Source organism: Xiphophorus maculatus, chromosome 12 (assembly GCF_002775205.1).
Source record: "Xiphophorus maculatus strain JP 163 A chromosome 12, X_maculatus-5.0-male, whole genome shotgun sequence".
Classification (NCBI taxonomy): Eukaryota; Metazoa; Chordata; class Actinopteri; order Cyprinodontiformes; family Poeciliidae; genus Xiphophorus; species Xiphophorus maculatus.
The window spans coordinates 3,599,332-3,618,654 of NC_036454.1; the positions used below are offsets into that span (position 1 = coordinate 3,599,332).

The 19,323-nt window shown below is 37.0% G+C and overlaps 1 protein-coding gene across 1 annotated transcript in view; it reads left to right on the top strand.

Moving 5' to 3' along the window:
* Positions 1-10,008, top strand: part of LOC102216695 (doublesex- and mab-3-related transcription factor 1-like) — a 31,886-nt gene extending 21,878 nt beyond the window's left edge. Inside the window, 1 exon segment of the mRNA NM_001286311.1 lies at positions 9,863-10,008. Coding sequence (NP_001273240.1) covers positions 9,863-10,008 — 146 coding nt within the window.
* Positions 10,009-19,323: the final 9,315 nt, after the last annotated feature.

A 19,323-nucleotide genomic window follows, 5' to 3' on the forward strand; every position in this document is an offset into this window, starting at 1 on the left:
ACCAGCGTGAGTTACTGCGTATAAAGTCTGTCGTTTCAGGTTGTCAGCCTCCCTCTGAAGAATAAGCAAAGAAAAAAAAACAACCAAGAAGCTGCCGCCGCTGCGTTTCTTTGTTTCGTGTGTAAAGTGGCTTTTAGCTGCTTTCAGGTCAGATTACTTACCATCACAAACCTTCGCCTCACGCTCATTTTTGAGATGCCACAAAGGCCGCTCACTCTTTAGGATTTATTAAACCTAAACGAATCAGAAATCGGTTCCGCGCCGCAAAGAGGTGACCTTTTCAAAGTAAGCACTGTTTCATGTCATGTAGCCAGAGTTCATTTCTGATAAGTTCAGAACGTCACCAACTTTAACACATTTACTCTGTTGATTCATTACCAGAGGTGAAACCAATAGGACACTGCAAAAACACAAAATCTTAGCACATATGTCTGCTCTAATTTATAGTGTAAACATCTTAGTAAGCTTGAAATAATACAAAACTAACTTACAAATAACTTTTCTGAAAGGTATAGGAGCTTATTTTAAGTGTATAAATCCTTAATTTTCATTGAAAAGTACTAGCTCCACTAGCAGATTATTTCAGTTATAAAATGGGAAAAATGTCATAAGTAAAATTATCTGTCAGTGGAACTAAAACTTTTTCATCAATATTTGGAAATTACTGACTTAAAACAAGCTCCTATATCCTTCATAAAAGTTTATTGTAGGTTAGTTTTGTCTTATTTCAAGCTTACTAAGATATTTATACTAGAAATTAGACCAAAAATACTTGGTAAGATTTTGTGGTTTTGCAATGGAGAAAAAGTTTGAAAATTACATTTAAAGCTGCAGTTTGTAACTTTTATAAAAATATGTTTGCTAAGTACTTATTAAAACTGTCACCATGTTGTGACAGTTTAAAATCCCTTCCACCTCCTCCCTGAGCTTCTATTACCATCTGAAGAAATGTACCAAAATCAACCAATCAGAGCAAGGAGGCGGGTCTTAGCGCTGCCAATCAACCTTAGGTACTGGCTGTTTAGTGTTCTTGTGGCGGAGAAACAACATACTGATTATTTTACAGCTCTGTCTCATACAAAGCTGCCATGACATGGTGACAGTTTCAACAAATATGTAAAAAAATATATAGTTTTAAAGGTTACCTTACAATTTTGTCAAAATTAAGACAAAATGTATTCCTCTGGTCTAAGATAAACTAACTTCTCTGAGTAAACAAATCTAATTGCAATTAGGGATGCACGATATATCAGCACTAAAATCGGTATCGTCTGATTTTAGTTATTTTTTAGCGTATTGGTATCAGTCCAATAAATTAACTGCAATGAGACAAAATGTGGAAAAAGTTTTAGATGTTCAAACTGTTCTTCTGACATTTTTGCAGTCATTTTCCCCCAAAGGCTTTTGTGCATTTACATTACATTATTCTACATGTTCCAGACCTTTCACATTAAATATAGACATAAAAAAATATTATATTTTTTGGGCGTACCGGTTAGCGCGACCCGTATTTGGAGGCCTTGAGTCCTCGACCCGGCCGTCGCGGGTTCGACTCCCGGACCTGACGACATTTGCCGCATGTCTTCCCGCCTCTCCTTCCCCGTTTCTTGTCAGCCTACTATCATATAAGGGACACTAGAGCCCACAAAAGACCCTGGAGGGGTGAAAAAATATATAATATTTTTAATATTTGCTGTCTGTTTCTGGTCACTTCTTTCTAAAGGTGTTGAAACGGTAAAGAAATATATATAGCATATACAGTATATAATATTGGTAAATAACGTTATTAGCCATAACAACAAATTAATATCGGATATCAATATCAGCCCCAAGTTTTATCCCTAATTGTAATATCAGTTTTGACCTGATCCAATAGTAAATAGCACAAAAATAACTTCTTTTTGTCAAAAGTCCTTTTATGAAATTAGGTTTAACACATTACTATGATTTAGCTGTTTTTCTAACTTAAAGTCACCTGAAAGGCGTTTACAGGAAACAGATCCAGTTTTATTTATTTTTCATTCAGTCCACTTTCATTAGATTCATATTAAAACTCAGTTACAACCTGACAAATCTGCCAGTTTAGATGTAAAGTCAGTAAATGAGAATGTTTCTCTGAGCTGTTTCTGTAAGCTGAAGGGATGTTTGACTGGAGGCCCCTGGGAACCTGGTAGCTCTTATTTTAGCGTTTCTCCTGGTTCTTGATTACAGAATAAAACTCCTGTGAGAGCTGTCAAGCCGTCCTCCCCGGCCCGTGGTGCTGCTAAGTGCCCTGATAGCCTCTGGGGCTAAATACCAGTATAATTGTCTGTTCAGGGCACAAGCACCACAGTAATGTGTTGTACAACACCACCATTAACACAGGCCTGGGGCTGTGGAGACATTAAATGGCCAGGGCTGTGTAGTTTATGTCCTCTTATCCTCACTCTCTATTTCTCTTTCTGACTCTCTCTCTCTCACACACACACACACACACACACACACACACACTCACACACGCCGTCCTGCTGGCTTGAAGTGAAATGAAATGGTTCTGTCGAATGCTGTTGAATCTGAAATGTCCTTCTGCTGAACCTGAAGTCTCAGCATCTGATAAGAACGTCCAACATTTCCCTGGTTTAGTGGTTTTACAGGAGGAAAACTGAAAGAGATTAAACTTCTGTTCCATTTCTGCTCAACAGAAACTTATTTGACCTGCAGTTTGTTACATTAATTAAAAATTTAAAATACTTTATTGATTTTAGGGACATTAAATGTTGTTATAACTCATTAATTCATATTTTCATGGAGTTATTGTAAATGTGTTGGCTGTTGGCAGGAAAGAGCTCCTGTAGCAGTCTGTATTACAGCGAGTTTGAAGAAGCCTCTATCTGAAGACACTTAGGAAAGTCTCAGGAAAGAGTTTGTCTTTGACTCATTGTAACGAGTGCTTTTTGTGAACTTTGGTAAAATTAGCCTCTTCATGCGTTCAGTCATCTTTAATTAAAGCGATGTTGGTCTTGGTTTGGGGCGCGATAGGATGCAAAACATGGAGATATCATTTATCCAGCCTCCTTATCTGGTGGTCTCCCTGTTTAATGTGTTGCAGACATAAATAGGAAATCACCAATCACATGGCAGCACCTCCTTTAGGCCCCTTTAATTAACACAGAGGAGAACCGAAGCATTTCTGTTCCAATCCAGTGACAGGAACACTTTTTTTAAAACCAGCTCTCAAAGAGTGAAACTTTTTGTGGATGCCCCCTTGCAGGTGTGAAAACTGTTGGGTTTACTGGACGCAGAGAACAACAAAACGGATAACACTTACTTAACCTGCACATCCGACGACACGCTAAAATCACAGCGCCATCTGGTGGCCTGGCATGAATACCAAAAATGCCTGAATACAAAGTTTTCAGCTGCAAAAAAAAAGCAATTAATTGCGTTGAAATTTTTAATGTGTTCTAGATGAATGTGTTAAAGTCCCAGCACAAGTAATTACAGAATACTATTTCCTGTTGGTTAGTTTATTTTTTGTTTTAAAGGAAAACGCTGCAGGCTACATCCAGGTCTAACTGAATATGGTTGTTTTGTCTCTGAAAACAATAAAAGAAAAACTACTTTAGATTCCACCAGAATTTCTGTTTTCTTTTTTAATTGTTTACTTTTGTCAAAAATAACAGTTGACAATTTAAAATTTAATCTGTTTAGTTTAAAGTACTTTACTTTAAACTGTTAAAATATATCTATATTAAACTATTATTTGTTTTTTTTCCTTTTATGATTTTATTTCATGTATGTGCTTTTTTCTGGTAAAATGTCTGAGATTTTAGAAAAGTGTTAAATAAATAAATTATATTATTATTATTCCAGATTTAGCAGAGTGTGCTTCCTCGGGATTTTCTGATAAAACAAACTTAGTAACGTTTTACTCTCCTCAGCCTCCTGATGTTGGTGTGCGTTGGTAAATGATGTTTCCATGGCAGCTCTCTGAAACAGTTGAACGACTTGAATAAACACGTCTGACAGCTTTACCGCAGCGATATATTTCACTCTTCCTGTGTCCTTTACTTTGGCATTTTTCTTACGCTGTCGACTCACAATTAATCTCTTGTTTAAAGCTCAATGATAGAAAAGTCACGCAAACATCGATCGGCCGCCTCAGCTCATTATTGCATATCCATAACTCTTGGATGGATCCCGTCAGAACGCCGGCGACCCTCCGACGTGCCATTTTGCGAGCTGATGGGGCACAGTAGCCGAAATGGAGATTTAGCGCGGAGACGGCGGCGGCGTCACGCCTCTCTGGCGGTCGTCCTCGCCGGGGACAGATTGGTTAACAATGCAGGAGCAAAGGGTCGTCTCTGCTTAATTAGCCTTTGACCTTAGCGCCTGATGCCTTCTGTCAAACCGCGTTGGTCCTCCGCTCACATCGGCTCCACTGCAAACCAATAATGAGCCTCTAAGTGTTTCTTTAAACATCTTAATTGCTTCAAAAGCGGCTCCGTCCCTTTAAACTACTGTCTCAATGCTTCTCAGTTTGACGAGACGAGAGAGAGTAATTTATGGAAGATTTAACAGCAGACAGTAAAATGAATAGTCCGTAATAATGGCAATGCAAAAGCTTTTATTGACCCGGTTGAGTTCACTGATTAGAGTGTTTGATGTGGCTTAAAATTAGAAGCAGCTCAAGCATCACAGTTCTGCTGATCAAAACAAAAACATTTTGAGTTTTTTCTTGAAAAAGAGGAAAAGTTGTGAGCAAAGCATGTTTCCTAAATGTGTAAGACTCAAATAAGGATCACCTCTGTGCTTATTTTTATTTACACATGGAAAAGGTCAGAGGAGTCCATGTTTATTGACACTGGGAAATCCACACCGCACCTTTCAGATTTTTATGCATAAAACGCTCAAAACATTTTTTTCTTTTTCTTCAACTTTCCGATTACGAGCCACTTTCTGTTGTTCTGTCACAGAAAATCTCAGTAAGTATTTTAAAAAACAAAAATCATAAAAGATATAAGCTTTGGTTAGTAAAAGCTTAACTTTAAAAGAAAACAGATTTTAAAAAGTTTATTAATACACTGCAAAAGCACAAAATCTTACCATGTTTTTTTGGTTTAGTTTCTAGTGCAAATATCTTATTACACCTCAAATAAGGCCAAACTAACAGGTAACTTTTTAACAAGAAATAGGAGCTTGTTTAAGTAAATAATTTCTTATTATTGATGAAAAAGTTCAGGTTTTATTGTCAGATTATTTCTCTTACAGGAAAAATGTCTTGTTCTAATCAGAGTTGGGCAGCAACTAGTTACGTTTATTGACTTTTTTTTTTTTAAATGTACTTTTAGGAGTATTTTTACTATGTTGTACTTTTTATGTTTACTTGAGTAATTTTATTATGAAGTATTTTGCTGGTGTAAAATTTCTGAATTTTCTACCCACTGAATGAAAAACAAAAATGTTTTAACTAAAAATTCACCAAACACAGACACACACCGGCAGTTTTTGTTAAAGTTTAATCAAATCTTTATTGGAAGAAACTGATTTTGAAAAAATTTCTTCATTTTTTTGTTACTGATGAATTATTGTCATTTTATTCCTTAAAATTTCCACGTAACTTTATATTTTGGTCGGTCTCATGACATCATTTTTAAATGTTACATGATTGATAATTTGATCAGTGCTTGAGTTTTTACCAAATAGTGTTTTACTCTTACTTGAGTAATTTCTTGGATGGATACTTTTCACTTTTACTTTTGAGTAAAAATATGTGAAAGTAGTGCTGCTCTTATTTGAATACAGTTTTTGGCTCGTCTGCTCACAACTGCTTATCAAATCACTGACTGTGGCTGTATCCTGCTGAAAGTTGGTTTTCCCTTATTTAAAATGTTTTAAAGTGTTTTTAGTAGGAACTACTCTGTGAGGTTTAGTATGTTTGCAGTGTGTTAGAGTCAGAAGCGTTTTGGTGAGCGATCTGGGCCTGCAGGGTGAAGGTCTGCCTGCTGAACGTCGGCTGAATGCGTTGGCTGTTTAAAGCCCGGCCGCCTGCCTGATCTTTGGCTCCGTTTTCTGGGCCATTAACTCCTGCAGCCGCTCCGACGGCGTGATGAGCAGCCACAGACGGGAGCGTCCATCTTTACAAGCTGGACACACATGGGTCCGACCGGGGCTGCTTTTTTTTTTTTAGACACCTCGTATCATTTTAATGGCTGCCATTTAATCTCAGGGCAACCTTGTCATGTGACAGGCAACTCTTCATCCCTGCGATTTAATTTTTTCTCCTTCATAACAGCCTCACTAAACGCTGCCGGCCCTGAACGCCTCCTACACATTCACACAGGTGAAGAACGATTCTTCTGTCTCTTCCAGAACGTCTTGCAGTTTCTTCCTCTAAATCAGGGGGCCCAAACTGTGGCCCCGGGGCCATTTGTGGCCCTTTCACTGAATTTGTGCTGCAATTCAAGAATGATACAAATTTGACTCATCCATTTTATTTGAAATAAGGGTAAAATTATATCCGACATGATTTTCTTAAAATTAAAAATGTTAAGTGCAACACAGAGTATTTGTCTTTGTATAACTAAGACTTTACAATAACCACGTTTATCAAGCCTCTTCCAATAAAAAGCTGACTTTGCTGATTTATTAGACTTCACTAACTATACCAAACATTTTGAAAAAAATAGGCCCGTCGCAATTAATCAATTAATCAATTGATCAATTAATCACATGACACATTAAACCAAACTCATTAATTTCCCTCTGCATCACATTGTTTTTCTATTTCGACAAAAACTGGATGATAAAATTCTGGTGTTTAGGTCTCAACTAAAATTTTTTTAAGGATACTTTTATTTACAGACTTCATAATTTATTTCATTTGTTGTTTCTGTTGTTTTTGTTTCTTTATTTTGGATATTTAAAATGTTCCAGTGTTAAATGTTCATTAGACTACAGAGTTGATAATGTCTTCTTCCTTTATTACATATTATTACCTTTATTTTACTTGAAAATGGTGTCAAAACAACAATATTATCGTTTATCGCAATAGCAGAAATGTTTTATCAGGACAGACCTAGACTCACATCCTGTTCTTAAACTGAGAATACATTTATTCAATCAAGCTAAAAGCAAATTGAAAACTAAATGCTTTTCCTACAAAAATTTACCATTTTATAGGCTTTTATTTTAGTTTTTTTATTTTTATTTTCACCATTTTTAACTCATGTGACCATAAGTTCTGCTTACTTAAGTTCAAGTTGATTATTTTTAAAGCTAAAATCAGAAGTACAGAGTGATATTTTCCTAACTGTCTCTTCATATTTAACGCTACTAAGATACGTTATATTTGATTTGTGTCTTGGCAGATTTCTGTGTTTACTTAAGCGTTATCTCGTTGGATCGGTACGGGTGGTGAGTGTGGAGTATGAAAGCCACAGAGCGCTTATCCTCTCTGGATCAGACTGAATTACCATCTACTCTCACATCTGGGCTTTTGTTCCCCTCCCGTTTTTTGGCAGCAGCAGAAATGATTGCACCTTCATTGAAACCCTCCCTCCTTTTTCCAACAGGACAAGTGGGAGGTTAAAAAAGCTTCCTTTTGTTAGTCCACACAAAGACAGTTTAATAGTTTAGAAACCTTATATATATAGTGCTGAGTGACTGCAAGAAGGGCAGAAGTTCATTCCAGAAACAAAACTTTCTCAGGTGAAGTTTGTCTTGTTACAAACCGCCTCCTGAACTGTTTGTGAGATTTGTAAGTCAATACATTCAGGTTTTACTTCCATTTCACACAACGTTCCGACACTTTCACATTCAGAATTGTTTCTATTTCTATCGGTAGACAACGATTTTTGATGTATTATGATGATAAATACACTCAAACTCATAACTTGATTTTGAATTTTCCAAAGTTTTCACAACGTTCCAACCATCCGTCGTCTGTTCCTGGTCATCGGCGTCACGTTCGGTTCGTTTCAGGAGGTTCATAACTCTGATGCAAACTAAGTCTTGGTTTGGTTGAAGTGAATGATTTGGCTGTGAATGTGAGCGCCAAGCAGACCAGAGACAGCTCCAAAGGCAGGAAGTGGACGACAGCACAGGGACATCTGGGTAAATACCACCAAAACAAACGCGCTAACTAGCGCTAGCGGGAGAATTGGCTTGTGAAATCCTACAACCACTAAAATCTGATGCTACTCCATTATTGTTTACGTTTTGTGAAAAAGGAAGTTGCGTTCAGTGTCTTCTTCAGAGGTTTTTGTGGCCCTCCCTTCAGTGATGTTTGGTGCAGCGCCCCTACAGGCAAAGAGGGGAACAAGTTGCTCAAAGGGTTTGGTTGGTTTGACTCAGAGCTGTGGGAAAATGGAAGAAATTTTGATCCCAATCAAACAGAGTCTACTGGACTGTCAGGTTTGAAAGCATCCTTAGAGTAACCAGTCATTAAGAGTTACGATTTGACTGTGGAAGGAATCCAGAAAACTCACTATTTCTAGATTCTGTTCTTCGTGTTCTCAAAAAAACAGATTATATTGTTTGTTTTGTGTTAATTAACATAATTTTCTTACAGTAAACTGAATAGATGACAGAGAATTACTTTGAATCATCGGATGTCAAAAAAATCCCCCTGATCGGACAAATGAAAGCTGGATTTTTTCTCCTGAAAACGTTGGGTATGAAATGAGGTCGCTGCAATAAGTGAGACACAGATAAACATGCAGATACTAACAATCAGCTGACAGTTGGTTAGTAAACCAACAGGCCTCCACTGCTAATTGAGAACAAGGCTTTCTGCTGTTTCAGTGGTTTCATTACGCAGCAGGGCAGAGGATAGGCGAACGATGCCAAGAACACGTGTCGTGATTTAACGTCCCTGCGGAAACGAACACGTCCGCTCGGTTCCAGCCTTTAATGGCGTCGTAGATTTCCTGCTGATGAACGGAGGCAGAATTAACAGTGAGCGTGCTAATTCACCACGCTGCTGTTACTGCTGTACAAACAGAGCGCCGAGGAACAAAAGCTACTCCAACATTAGTGTTAACGATCGAGCTGTCAGTTCTGAACTGGTGACAAACTGCAGACGAGCAAAAATCGGAGTCCAAAACCAATCAGGAAGTTAATGAGGAGAAAAATTACTCCTGTTTTCCTTCCCAGCTCTGCTGAGGAGAGGAGAGCAGGAAAAGCTACTACGACTGGACGAATTTCATTTGTGTCATCTGACAGAGATCCTTCAAAATAAACATTACAGATTATCTGTAAATATTCTGTGGGATAAAGTAGCTAATAAAAATGACATTTCACACATTCTTCTTTACTGCAACGTAAACATAACGATTTTAAATATTTAAAAAAGCAAATGCAAACATCAGGCGTAGATTTGGAGAATACACACATACAGCAGCAATATGCTTTACGACAAAGAATAATAGAAAGGGTCACAAATCCCCCTTCAAAATAAAAGTTTGCATAAATTAAAAGGTTTTTGCTGCATTTTAAAAGATTCAACAGAAGATGAAGGAGTATTATTATTTAAACTTGTTTTAGGTTTACATCCTATTATAATGTTCTCTCACTAAAAACATAACCGATTTTCTATCATGCATGTTTGAGAAATCCTTAAATCTCCACGGCAAAACACCTGGGTGAACGTAGCCCCGCCTTCTAGACGCAGCTCCTCCCCCGCTGAGCTCCTTCAGACTAGCCATGAGCAATTAGCAAACACCTCATGTTAGAGCTTCTTGGCCGATCCATCACCTAAACATATGAGTTTATCCATCCACACTTTAAAAGAGGAAAATATACTCAGATAATCGGAATAAATATGGGATATTGAAGTGAAACTTGTTCTGGAAGTGAACTCTGACTGTGTTTCTCCCCGCAGCGTTTTCTCCCACCAGCTACGACTCGACCATGACCTGCCGCTCCATGAGCGCTCTGGTTCTAAACGATGACAAGGCCGAGTGCGAGGCTGGCGGCCAGGCGGCCAGCTTCACCGTCAACACCATCAGCGGTGACACCAGCAACTAAAAAACTAGAAGAAGAAGAAGAAGAAGAATGCTACGATAAGTTCTCGCCTGAACTGAAAACTGTTCAGCTGTTACAGCAGATTTTTGTTCCTGATTTCTGTTCTGCTCTGAGTCTCTGTTCATAACTGAAGGGAGTTAATCATCCAAAAACTGACTTTATTTTTTTATGATTCCTAATTAGAAAAAAAAAATCAAGACTAAATTAGATTACACAAAATAAAATACAGTACTCTCAAACATTTACACACCTGTACGTATTATTTCAAAACATTTTACACCTTAAGGTGGAATATATGTGTGCAATTCAGTTAAAGAACATTTATTATCACAACAACAGAAAAATTGTAAACAACACTGCAAAAACACAAAATCTTAAGTATTTTTGGTCAGTTTCCTAATGCAAATGTCTTATAACATTTATATAGGAGCTTGTTTTTAGTCAATAGGTCCTTAATATTGATTTTAAAAAAATAAACATGTTTCACTGGCAGATTATTTGACTTATAACATGTAATATTTACCATATCATAAGCAAAATAACCAGAACTTTTTCATCAATATTAAGGAATTATTGACTCAAAACAAGCTCATATTTCTTGCTGTATAGTTACTTATTAGTTTTGTCTCATTTTGAGTGCATTAAATATTTGAGTTAGAAGCTAGGCAAAAATACTTGGTAAGATTTTGTGTTTTTGCAGTGTAGATCCAAACATGGTAAAGACATGATTGCATGTAAACAGCTTTTATTCCCTGTAACAAATTCATTTCCAGTTTAATTCTGAGGGTTTAGTGCTTCATTATATTTGGAAAAAGTTAAAGGATTTATCTTTTTTTTTCGACAAACCTGCGACTTTATCAGGTGTGTAAACTTTAGGATCGCTGTATTGGTCAAGTTTGTATTTTTTTATAAACTACATCCTGAAACACTGCAATCAAGGTTTTATTTCTTTAAATTAAGTAATGAAATTTGGTTAATTGGACTTATTGTGTGCATCAATTTCACATTATACACAATATAAATAATGCAACTTTTACTTTGGTGTGTTTTTTTTTAATCCAGTAGGTTAATTTCCTGTTTAAGGATTGTTTTTTCTGCTATGTTGAGCAATTTTCCCTTTTATTTTTATTTTATAATAAACAAGATTTGTATTAATCACTCTGAATGGTTTGGAGCGAAGGAGTTTTTTTGTTTTGGTTGTAATTTGCCAATCAGCCTCTAGATGCCGCTGGATCTTACTGTATTCTCCCTTTCTGACATATATTTTGATTTTCCCAAATCAGACACGATGTTGTTATTCCAACAGAATCACATCAGGTGCAAATAAATCTCATTAATCTCACATCTGTGAAATTTATTTTAACAATTTTTTAATTTTGCACAAAAAAAATTAGATATTTTTTTTCTGAGCATCAGTGTGGTAAATGCTGAGAAGCAGTCCAAGTTGTTTTCCTGGTTTAGAAATGTTTGTCTCCAGGTTTAAGAAAAGCAAAGCGAGGCGGCAGGTCGTAAATCCCGCTGCTCTTCTCTCTGTGGGCGTGTGATGAGCGCCGGATGCTTATTTATGGCCTCGTTTATTCCTCTGGATTTGCATGTGTATTGTATATTTAACCCCTTCTCAGCAGAGGTGTTGGTGCCGCACGCGGGTTATTGTTTACAATTTTTTACCCACTTTGGGACGACCTTGTAGAGTGAGCTGAAGCAACGCTCAATAACACAACATTTATGGAGAAATGTTGTGTTTGCAGCCTCATATCTGGCTGAAAACTTTGGAAAATATATTTAAAGTAAGGATTTTTTTGGTTTAATTTTAGCAACCAGTGAAAATATTTCACCACTTTATTAGCAATAAATGGTTTACATTTGAATCATTGCTAACATATTAGCATGTGTTTAAAACCTTAGAAAACATTAGTCTTTTGATATATTGGTAGAATTTATCTGAACATGTTTAAATCTCAAACCTTAAAAAATCCCCACTTGAAGAGCAGTTTGAACATTTATTACTTTCTTCAGTCACTTTTTGCTCATTTTTAATAAGGTTGATTTTGTGGTGAACTATCGGAGATGATCTGGCCAGTTTTCATTTTCTTCAACATTTTCTGGCATTTTAATGAGTTTTCCAGTTTCCTTGAAGAGAAACAGATCCGTCATCATTCTTAAAGAGGCAGTATCGTGTTTTCCAGGCACATAGTGTCATTTTATGGCACAATCAAGTAACTATGTTACCTTCAGTTGTTGTAGAAATGCTTTATATATCAAATATGACTGAAAAGAAATTTGACTTCCTGATTTAACGTCTTGAAATTGGGCATCTGTTACTTTAAGAAGTCTTCTGAAGCTTCGCCTTCACAAAGTCATCACAACACTATCATTTTTTGTTTTTATTACTCCAAATTCACCTGGAGTGTTTGTTGCTGAAAATCTTAATCTTAGTCTCATCTGAGCCAAGCAGACGGTTCTAAGTAAAGTTAAACCTGACATTTACATTTGTGTCATAATTCCCAAACAAGCAGTTAGCATGTAGATATTGTCTGATGAATGTTGTGGAGATAAATTCAAGTAAACCAAGCAGTCAAAGGAAAACCAGTGGAACCGATAAGCTGCTAGTGGAGAAGGGGTTTCAGTTATTGGAAACAGAAAGGCAATGGTGGACACGTTTCTGCTAATAGCAGAAATGGCTAATTTTTCACTTTAGCTAACTTTGAAAACGTTTAGCGGAATAATTTGCTTGATTGTGTTGTAAACTTTTAGTTGAATAATGTCTCCATTTATTTTGAAGCTTTTGGTTAAGTTAAGAAATCTTCAAGTAGTTGGACGTTTATATGCGCGCTCTTATTTTGAAGGGAATAAAGTTTGTTTACAGAGCAGTTCCGTTTCCTCTGCTCACTTCTCTCTTTTTTTATCACTATTTCATAAAAAAAACACAATCAAAATAAAACAGCGACAGCAGAGGAGAAGATATAAGCATTATTACTAGAGCATGTAAATTATGTCAAAGTTGCAGTCATACAAGGATATGAATTGATAATATGAATTGAAGTTAGCACTTTAGCATTAGCATCTGCTAGCGTTAGCATAGCTAATGTTTATGTTTAGTGTTAACTTTTGAGCTAGCAGAAAAATTAACTAAACGATCGTCTAACTGATTACAGTTAGTTTTGTTCAGAAACTTAACTCTATTATTTGCAGAAAATTAGCATATTGAAGCTTTTATTCATAGATTATGTCTAAAATATTCAAAAGAAGACATTTGCAGCTCAGTCGGTTTCCACTGTGCATATTTTATTTAGGTATATTTCAACTATTAAAACAGGCAGTTATAAGCGTTTTTGAAAGAGTAATTTGATAAAGTTAAACATAACTTTCATTTATTTTAACAAGAGGTCTAATTACAGTGGTAGCCACTGTAAAGTGTCAAACTAACCAATTTCTCACTAAATATGTAACCTGAGGGTTTTAGTTTTTTTTTTTTCTTGGATTACCTGAAATGGATGTAAGTGGAACTCGGCTTTTCCAGTCTAAATTTATTAGGATTCATTTCCAACGTTTGGCCACAGACGTAATTTGGAGCTTTCATGTTTACGTCGCTACAAGTTTTAGTGGAGTAAAAGGGCTGCGAAGTGATGAAGTGTAAATGTGAAGTCGTCCTGGGGACAACATAAAACCAGACAAAGAAAATTACTTGTATTTTCTTTTCCAGCACGGTGTTCATTGGATTCTGCCCCATCTGCTGTAATCAATAACATGACCGTCTTGTTTTTTTATGAAACGCACTTACTCTTAATTTCATCCACCAGTGGTTTTAGAGAGAAGAATGTGGAGTTACCTATAAGGCTTTGACATTATAAATCACCTCTTGAGACCAGATTGTACGGCAGTATCGATTGATCCTGATATATCACTGAAATTTACTGTCACTTCTGTTTTCAATTAAAGATACAATCAGTCAGATAATGACTTAATTGGATTTTACAGAAGATTGAGTTTTATCGCCTTGTGCTTTACGAGTTTAGTTAAGGAAGGCCGTTTTATCACCGCTGCCGCTGACTTGTCCTTCTGTAGCTGCCGGCCCGTGTACAGCGGCGGGAAGAAAGTGTCACAGGGTCGCTTTTCCTTGAGCTGCCTCGGCCTCCATGAATCACGGCTTCCGGTAATAGATAAAATCAGGCCGGATCGCGGCTGACAGAGTGATGGCGGCTCGTTACAGACAGGAAGTCTGCAAAGCTCAGAGGTGAAGGAGGAAATATTTAAAACTGCAGAGGCGAGTTTTAGAGACACTCTGAGCTTCATATTCTGACCAGTCTGAGGATCTAATTTTTAAATATTAAATGATTGATCATTTGATTATTTAATACTGAAGTAGATTTTTACCAAATACTTTTTTACTCGAGGAACTTCTTGGATGGCTACTTTTTACTTTCACTTGAGTAAAATATGTTGAAGTAGTGCTACTTTTGCTCTTACCCTAAATACATTATATGCCTTTAATAGAAATAAATCATTAATGTTAAATCAGGAATTTAACTCAGATTACTGAATCAGACGCATCAGTGACTGTTTTCCTGGCTGCAGGCCAGAAAAGAATGACTGATCTCTAATCCAGATGTCAACCCAGTTCCTCTGAATGGGTTTGGGGATTTTAAATCAGCCTCTGTGTGACAGGAGTCCTGAGTGGCGGCGACGCCCCCGATCAGCCGCTCACAATGAGCCGAGGTCAGCGCTGCTCGACCCCGCAGTCATTAAAACAGAATAACTGTCCGGACGCGTCTTCACGCTGCAGAACCGAACTTTGAATTTCTGTTTGTATTAAATATTAAAACTCAAAAGCACCAATACATACATAACTCTCCTGTGGCGTCACACTTCCGGGAACTTTGTAACTGACGGCCAACTTGGCAGCCAGTTGCTATGGAGTTGCTATGACAACAATAAACAAGCCATAAGCTTTCGCCTCGTTCCTAACATGAAAAGTATAAGAACATTAAAACTATTACACAGATACATTTTGGAGCATCTACCCAGCTCTGTGTAACTGAGACAGACTCAAAAAGGTCATTTTCTGACAGAGCAACAAATGAACCCAGAACTCATCAACTGGCCCGGTTTTAGCTTCACCCACTTCAAATCCTAATTGTTTTATTTCTTAACTCAAACATAACAGAGATTTCAGGAAAATCCCCAACATCACATCAGCCATAAAGTTCTGCAGAATCAGTTTTTGACCCAAACACGCAGACACACTAAGGTAAGCGGATCACGATGCTGCTGTGGTTTTCTGGCTCTTCTGCTCATTTCTTCACCTTTTACCCACCAGCAGCAACGTCCCACCACAACATGCACTGATGCATCATGGGAACTCCCAGCTGGCATGATGCACCGAGATGTTTCCTTAACTCTGTCATAAAATCAAAGGATCAACTAGCAAACTACTCATAAAGTCATGGAAATATTTACTGAACTTCAATGTGTGAGTTAGTGAAAAATAAGCTTTTTATTAATCGGGCAGTAGTATGTTTTCCATGCATGTAGAGCCATTTTATAGCAAAATCCACTAACTGTTACCTTCAGTTGTTAGAAGATGCTTTAAATATCAAATATGAGTTAAAAGAAATTTGATTTTGTAATATAACACCTAGAAATTGGGCCTCTGTCTCTTTAAGAAACCTCGCCTTCAGGAACCCATCACAACATGGCTCCTCTTTAACCCTTTAGCAACGTTTTGCCAGCGTTGCTCTGAGCAGCAGCTCCTATAACGAGCTCAGCTGACCCACCAGCTGTTTGCTAACTGCTGCTGGCTAGTCTGAAGGAGCCGAGCGGGGGAGGAGCCGTGTCTTGAAGGCGGAGCAAAGTCCACTCAGGCATTTTGGGCAGCTGAATGGTTGCCATGGAGATTAAAGGATTTCTCAAACATGAAAGAATCCGAGCAACCCTCCAGGTCTGTTTTGATGAGTGAATAACATTATAAATGATGTAAAGGTAAAAAAAGTTTTACATGATACCGCCCCTTTAACTTTGCCACGTCTCCAAGACGATGGTTTTTATCACTTTAAATAAAAAGAAAAAGGCGGGAGTGGGAAACTTTTCCTAGGATGCAACACAATGAGGAAGTGATGAGCTCAAATGGAGAAAACTGCTAGTTTATTTATTTGTGTGTAATATTTAATGTACTATTTATGTTTTTCAAGATTTTTAGTTTTAAGTGACAGTTGTTGATGATGGAAAATTACCAAATGTTTAAAAGAAAAAAGAACAACAAAACAATCAGTTTTTTGTTTTACTAATAATTTTAGGACAAACAATAACTTTCACATTTTTATTTTAATGTTATGCAGAGTATAATATCTAATTATGAATTTCTAAATCTTTCATTTCTGAATAATTTGGAGCTTAAATTGGAGCATAAATCTTAAATTCAAATTAAATTTAAATCTTTTATTAACTATATCCAGAGCTGCAACTAACAATTATTTTAGTAATCAATTATTCTATTGATTTTTCTGACAATTGATCAATTAATCGGATTAAAATTTAGCTTTTTAGATTTTTTCAAACACTAAATTATTTTCTGTGCAATAGTAGATATATGTTAAACTATGAAAATAAACAAATAAACCAGATTGTTATTTAAACAAGAAGATAATTGACTAAAAGTCAACAAAATGCCTTTCAGTTAAAAATCTGAAAATGCATTTTTCTTTTTTACGGTTTCGGCTTAATTGCTGCTCTGGTTGTTTTGTTCTTTCAGAAATTTTCTTTCAGTCTATAATCCATCAATTACTAAATTAGTTGATGATCAATCCGATTAATCGTTTCAGCCGTTTGTGTGTCTTTCTTCCTGGTCGTTTCTCCCTTTCCGGTGTAACTGCGCTCTAATTTCCGGTGCCAGTTGTTTATTTCGCAGTAATGATCCCGACATGGGTTTAAATAACCGCGCAGAGCATAAAACACGGGCAGCCGCGCGGCCTGCACAACTTGCAGCGCATCAAATTAAAGGGAAGCTCATCAGCGCGGTGTAAACTTTTATTCCGGTTTGTGTTTTCCCCCAACATGAATAAATTTATTGTGCGTTCGCCCCGCAAGCCTGCGGTACTTTAACTCCCACAAATCTACTCGGCCGGCACAAACAGCAAAGCCACTCTAGTCACCTTGAAATTTCCTCTGCTATTTTCCAATTAAAAGCTTAATAGCCCTGGAGACGGGCTCCATGCGGCGAAGTTTACCGGCTCTTATTCTGTGCGAGGCGCGCCGCTCGGATCCCATTATTTGCTTGAATAAACCTTTTTTACGGTCAGAACTGGGCCCGGCTTTGTCCGGTGTTATGTTTCAATGCCCTCTATTAGTCCGGCGGACGGGACATATCAGCGTCCTCAGCGCAGTTCCCAAAGGCCCTTTTATACACACGGAGAGCTAATCATCTAAGTTATGCACGGCAGTGTGAAAGGTGCGAAAGCCGTGCGCATGCGTGCTCTCTGTTCTGTTTGTTTGGATTAATTTTTAGCGCCCTGAAGGAAATGAAATGAATCAGCTTCAGAGAGACAAAGGCGATGTTTGCTAACAAATAAAGAAGGTTTTGAAATGACCGTGTGGCCTTCAAGTTGTGATATTTACCTTAAAGACCAGAAAATGAAACACAAATACAAAATGGCTCAATTTAACATTTGGAAAATAAATTTGCTCAATGGGAACACTCCAAAAAACTGGTTTGTAGATTAAAAGTTTTGCCAAAACTGCATGGAAACCTTTCTTTTTTTGAAGCACATGAGTCACGTAACCAACAACGGATGTTACCCTGGCAACCACGAAGAAGATAACAGGAAGTTAAAAAATGGTAGCATTTTTCAAAAGGAGAATGTGGCTCTGCACCAAGGGCGCAATGTGTGAAGGGGAGGGAAAATCTATGCATATTTGAATTAACCTGCAATTTTTTTTAGTGCTTTTTATCATGTGCAATTAATAAAATGTAAATTTACAGTTTCTCTAAGACTCATATTTAGTGGAGAAAATGTGTTTTTTTTCTGTTGTTTTTTAAAGACATTTATATTTATATTCCATAAAAACGTCTAAAATGTTTCAGCTGGTCAAATTTTCCTCTGATGATTTTTCTCAAATGATGGATTCAGTGAAATAATCATTCTTAGATTTTTGACATTAATATTCTATTTATTAGAAAATTGCCTTTAGAGTTCTTGTGAAAATCACAAAATATAAATTGCCATATTTTAAAAAAATTTTTGAATTTGTGAAGCTGTAAATAAATAAATACAGTCTAGATTTTCTCTAAAAAATATTTAAAAAAATAATATTTTCCATGATGCAGATAGGGGCGCCCGCCCAGGGAAAAGCTCACTGAAGAACCGCCTCTGTTTGTGAACAAAACAAGACATTAAAGGATGTAATCTTTAAATTCAGCTTTTATTGTATTTGTTGGATAAATATGAAGGATAAATCTGCAGGGTTACCTTTCAGGGGGTTTATTGTTAATTTGTGTTAAGTGGGATAATGTTCTGCTCACATACAGGGCCGGCCCAAGGCATATGTGAGCTAAGCATCTGATTGGGGCCCCCATGACAAAATGCTAAATATAATTTAGGGGCCAACTGTGGAACCTCAGGAGATGATGGTTCAAACGTTATGGACAACCCTGACCATCATGAGACAGTCTTAGGAGAGCAGAGCATCTTCAGTCAGAGGCTTCTTCAGATTTGCTGTAATACAGACTGCTGCAGGAAATCTTTCCTGCCAACAGCCATCACTATCTACAATAACTCTTTGGAAAAATCTGAATTAATATGAGTTACAGCAATAAAATGTAATTTCCCTTTGGGATCAATGAGATATCTTTGAATGTGAACATACAGCATCAGAATAATCACCAACTCCTTGCCAATGTTGGAGTTGCCAAAAACTAAAAATATAAAAAATAAAATCAAAAAACTAAAGATGATCATGATAGAAAATAACAGTAATAATCTACTAAAATACTAACCGAAGAAATGTAGGAAATGTGAGTTTTATAATGTATTTATTTTTAAACGGGTTGATTTTTTTATTTGCTAATGATAATTAGCTACAGTAATGTTAACATATGGTGTTTACATGCTGGTTTGAAGGGGCCCCAGATAAAAATCCGGCCCAGGGCCCCAAACAGTCTCGGACCGGCCCTGCTGGCCTGGATATGTTTTGCAGCGTTTGGTTACTCGTGTCAGTGTGATGCGTCTCTGCGCTGTCAGCGGATCCTCCGCTCCAAGCCAACTCCTCTTGTCTTCATCCTGCCATGCGTGCACTTCCGGCTCCATCTCCCTGACTGATCACCGC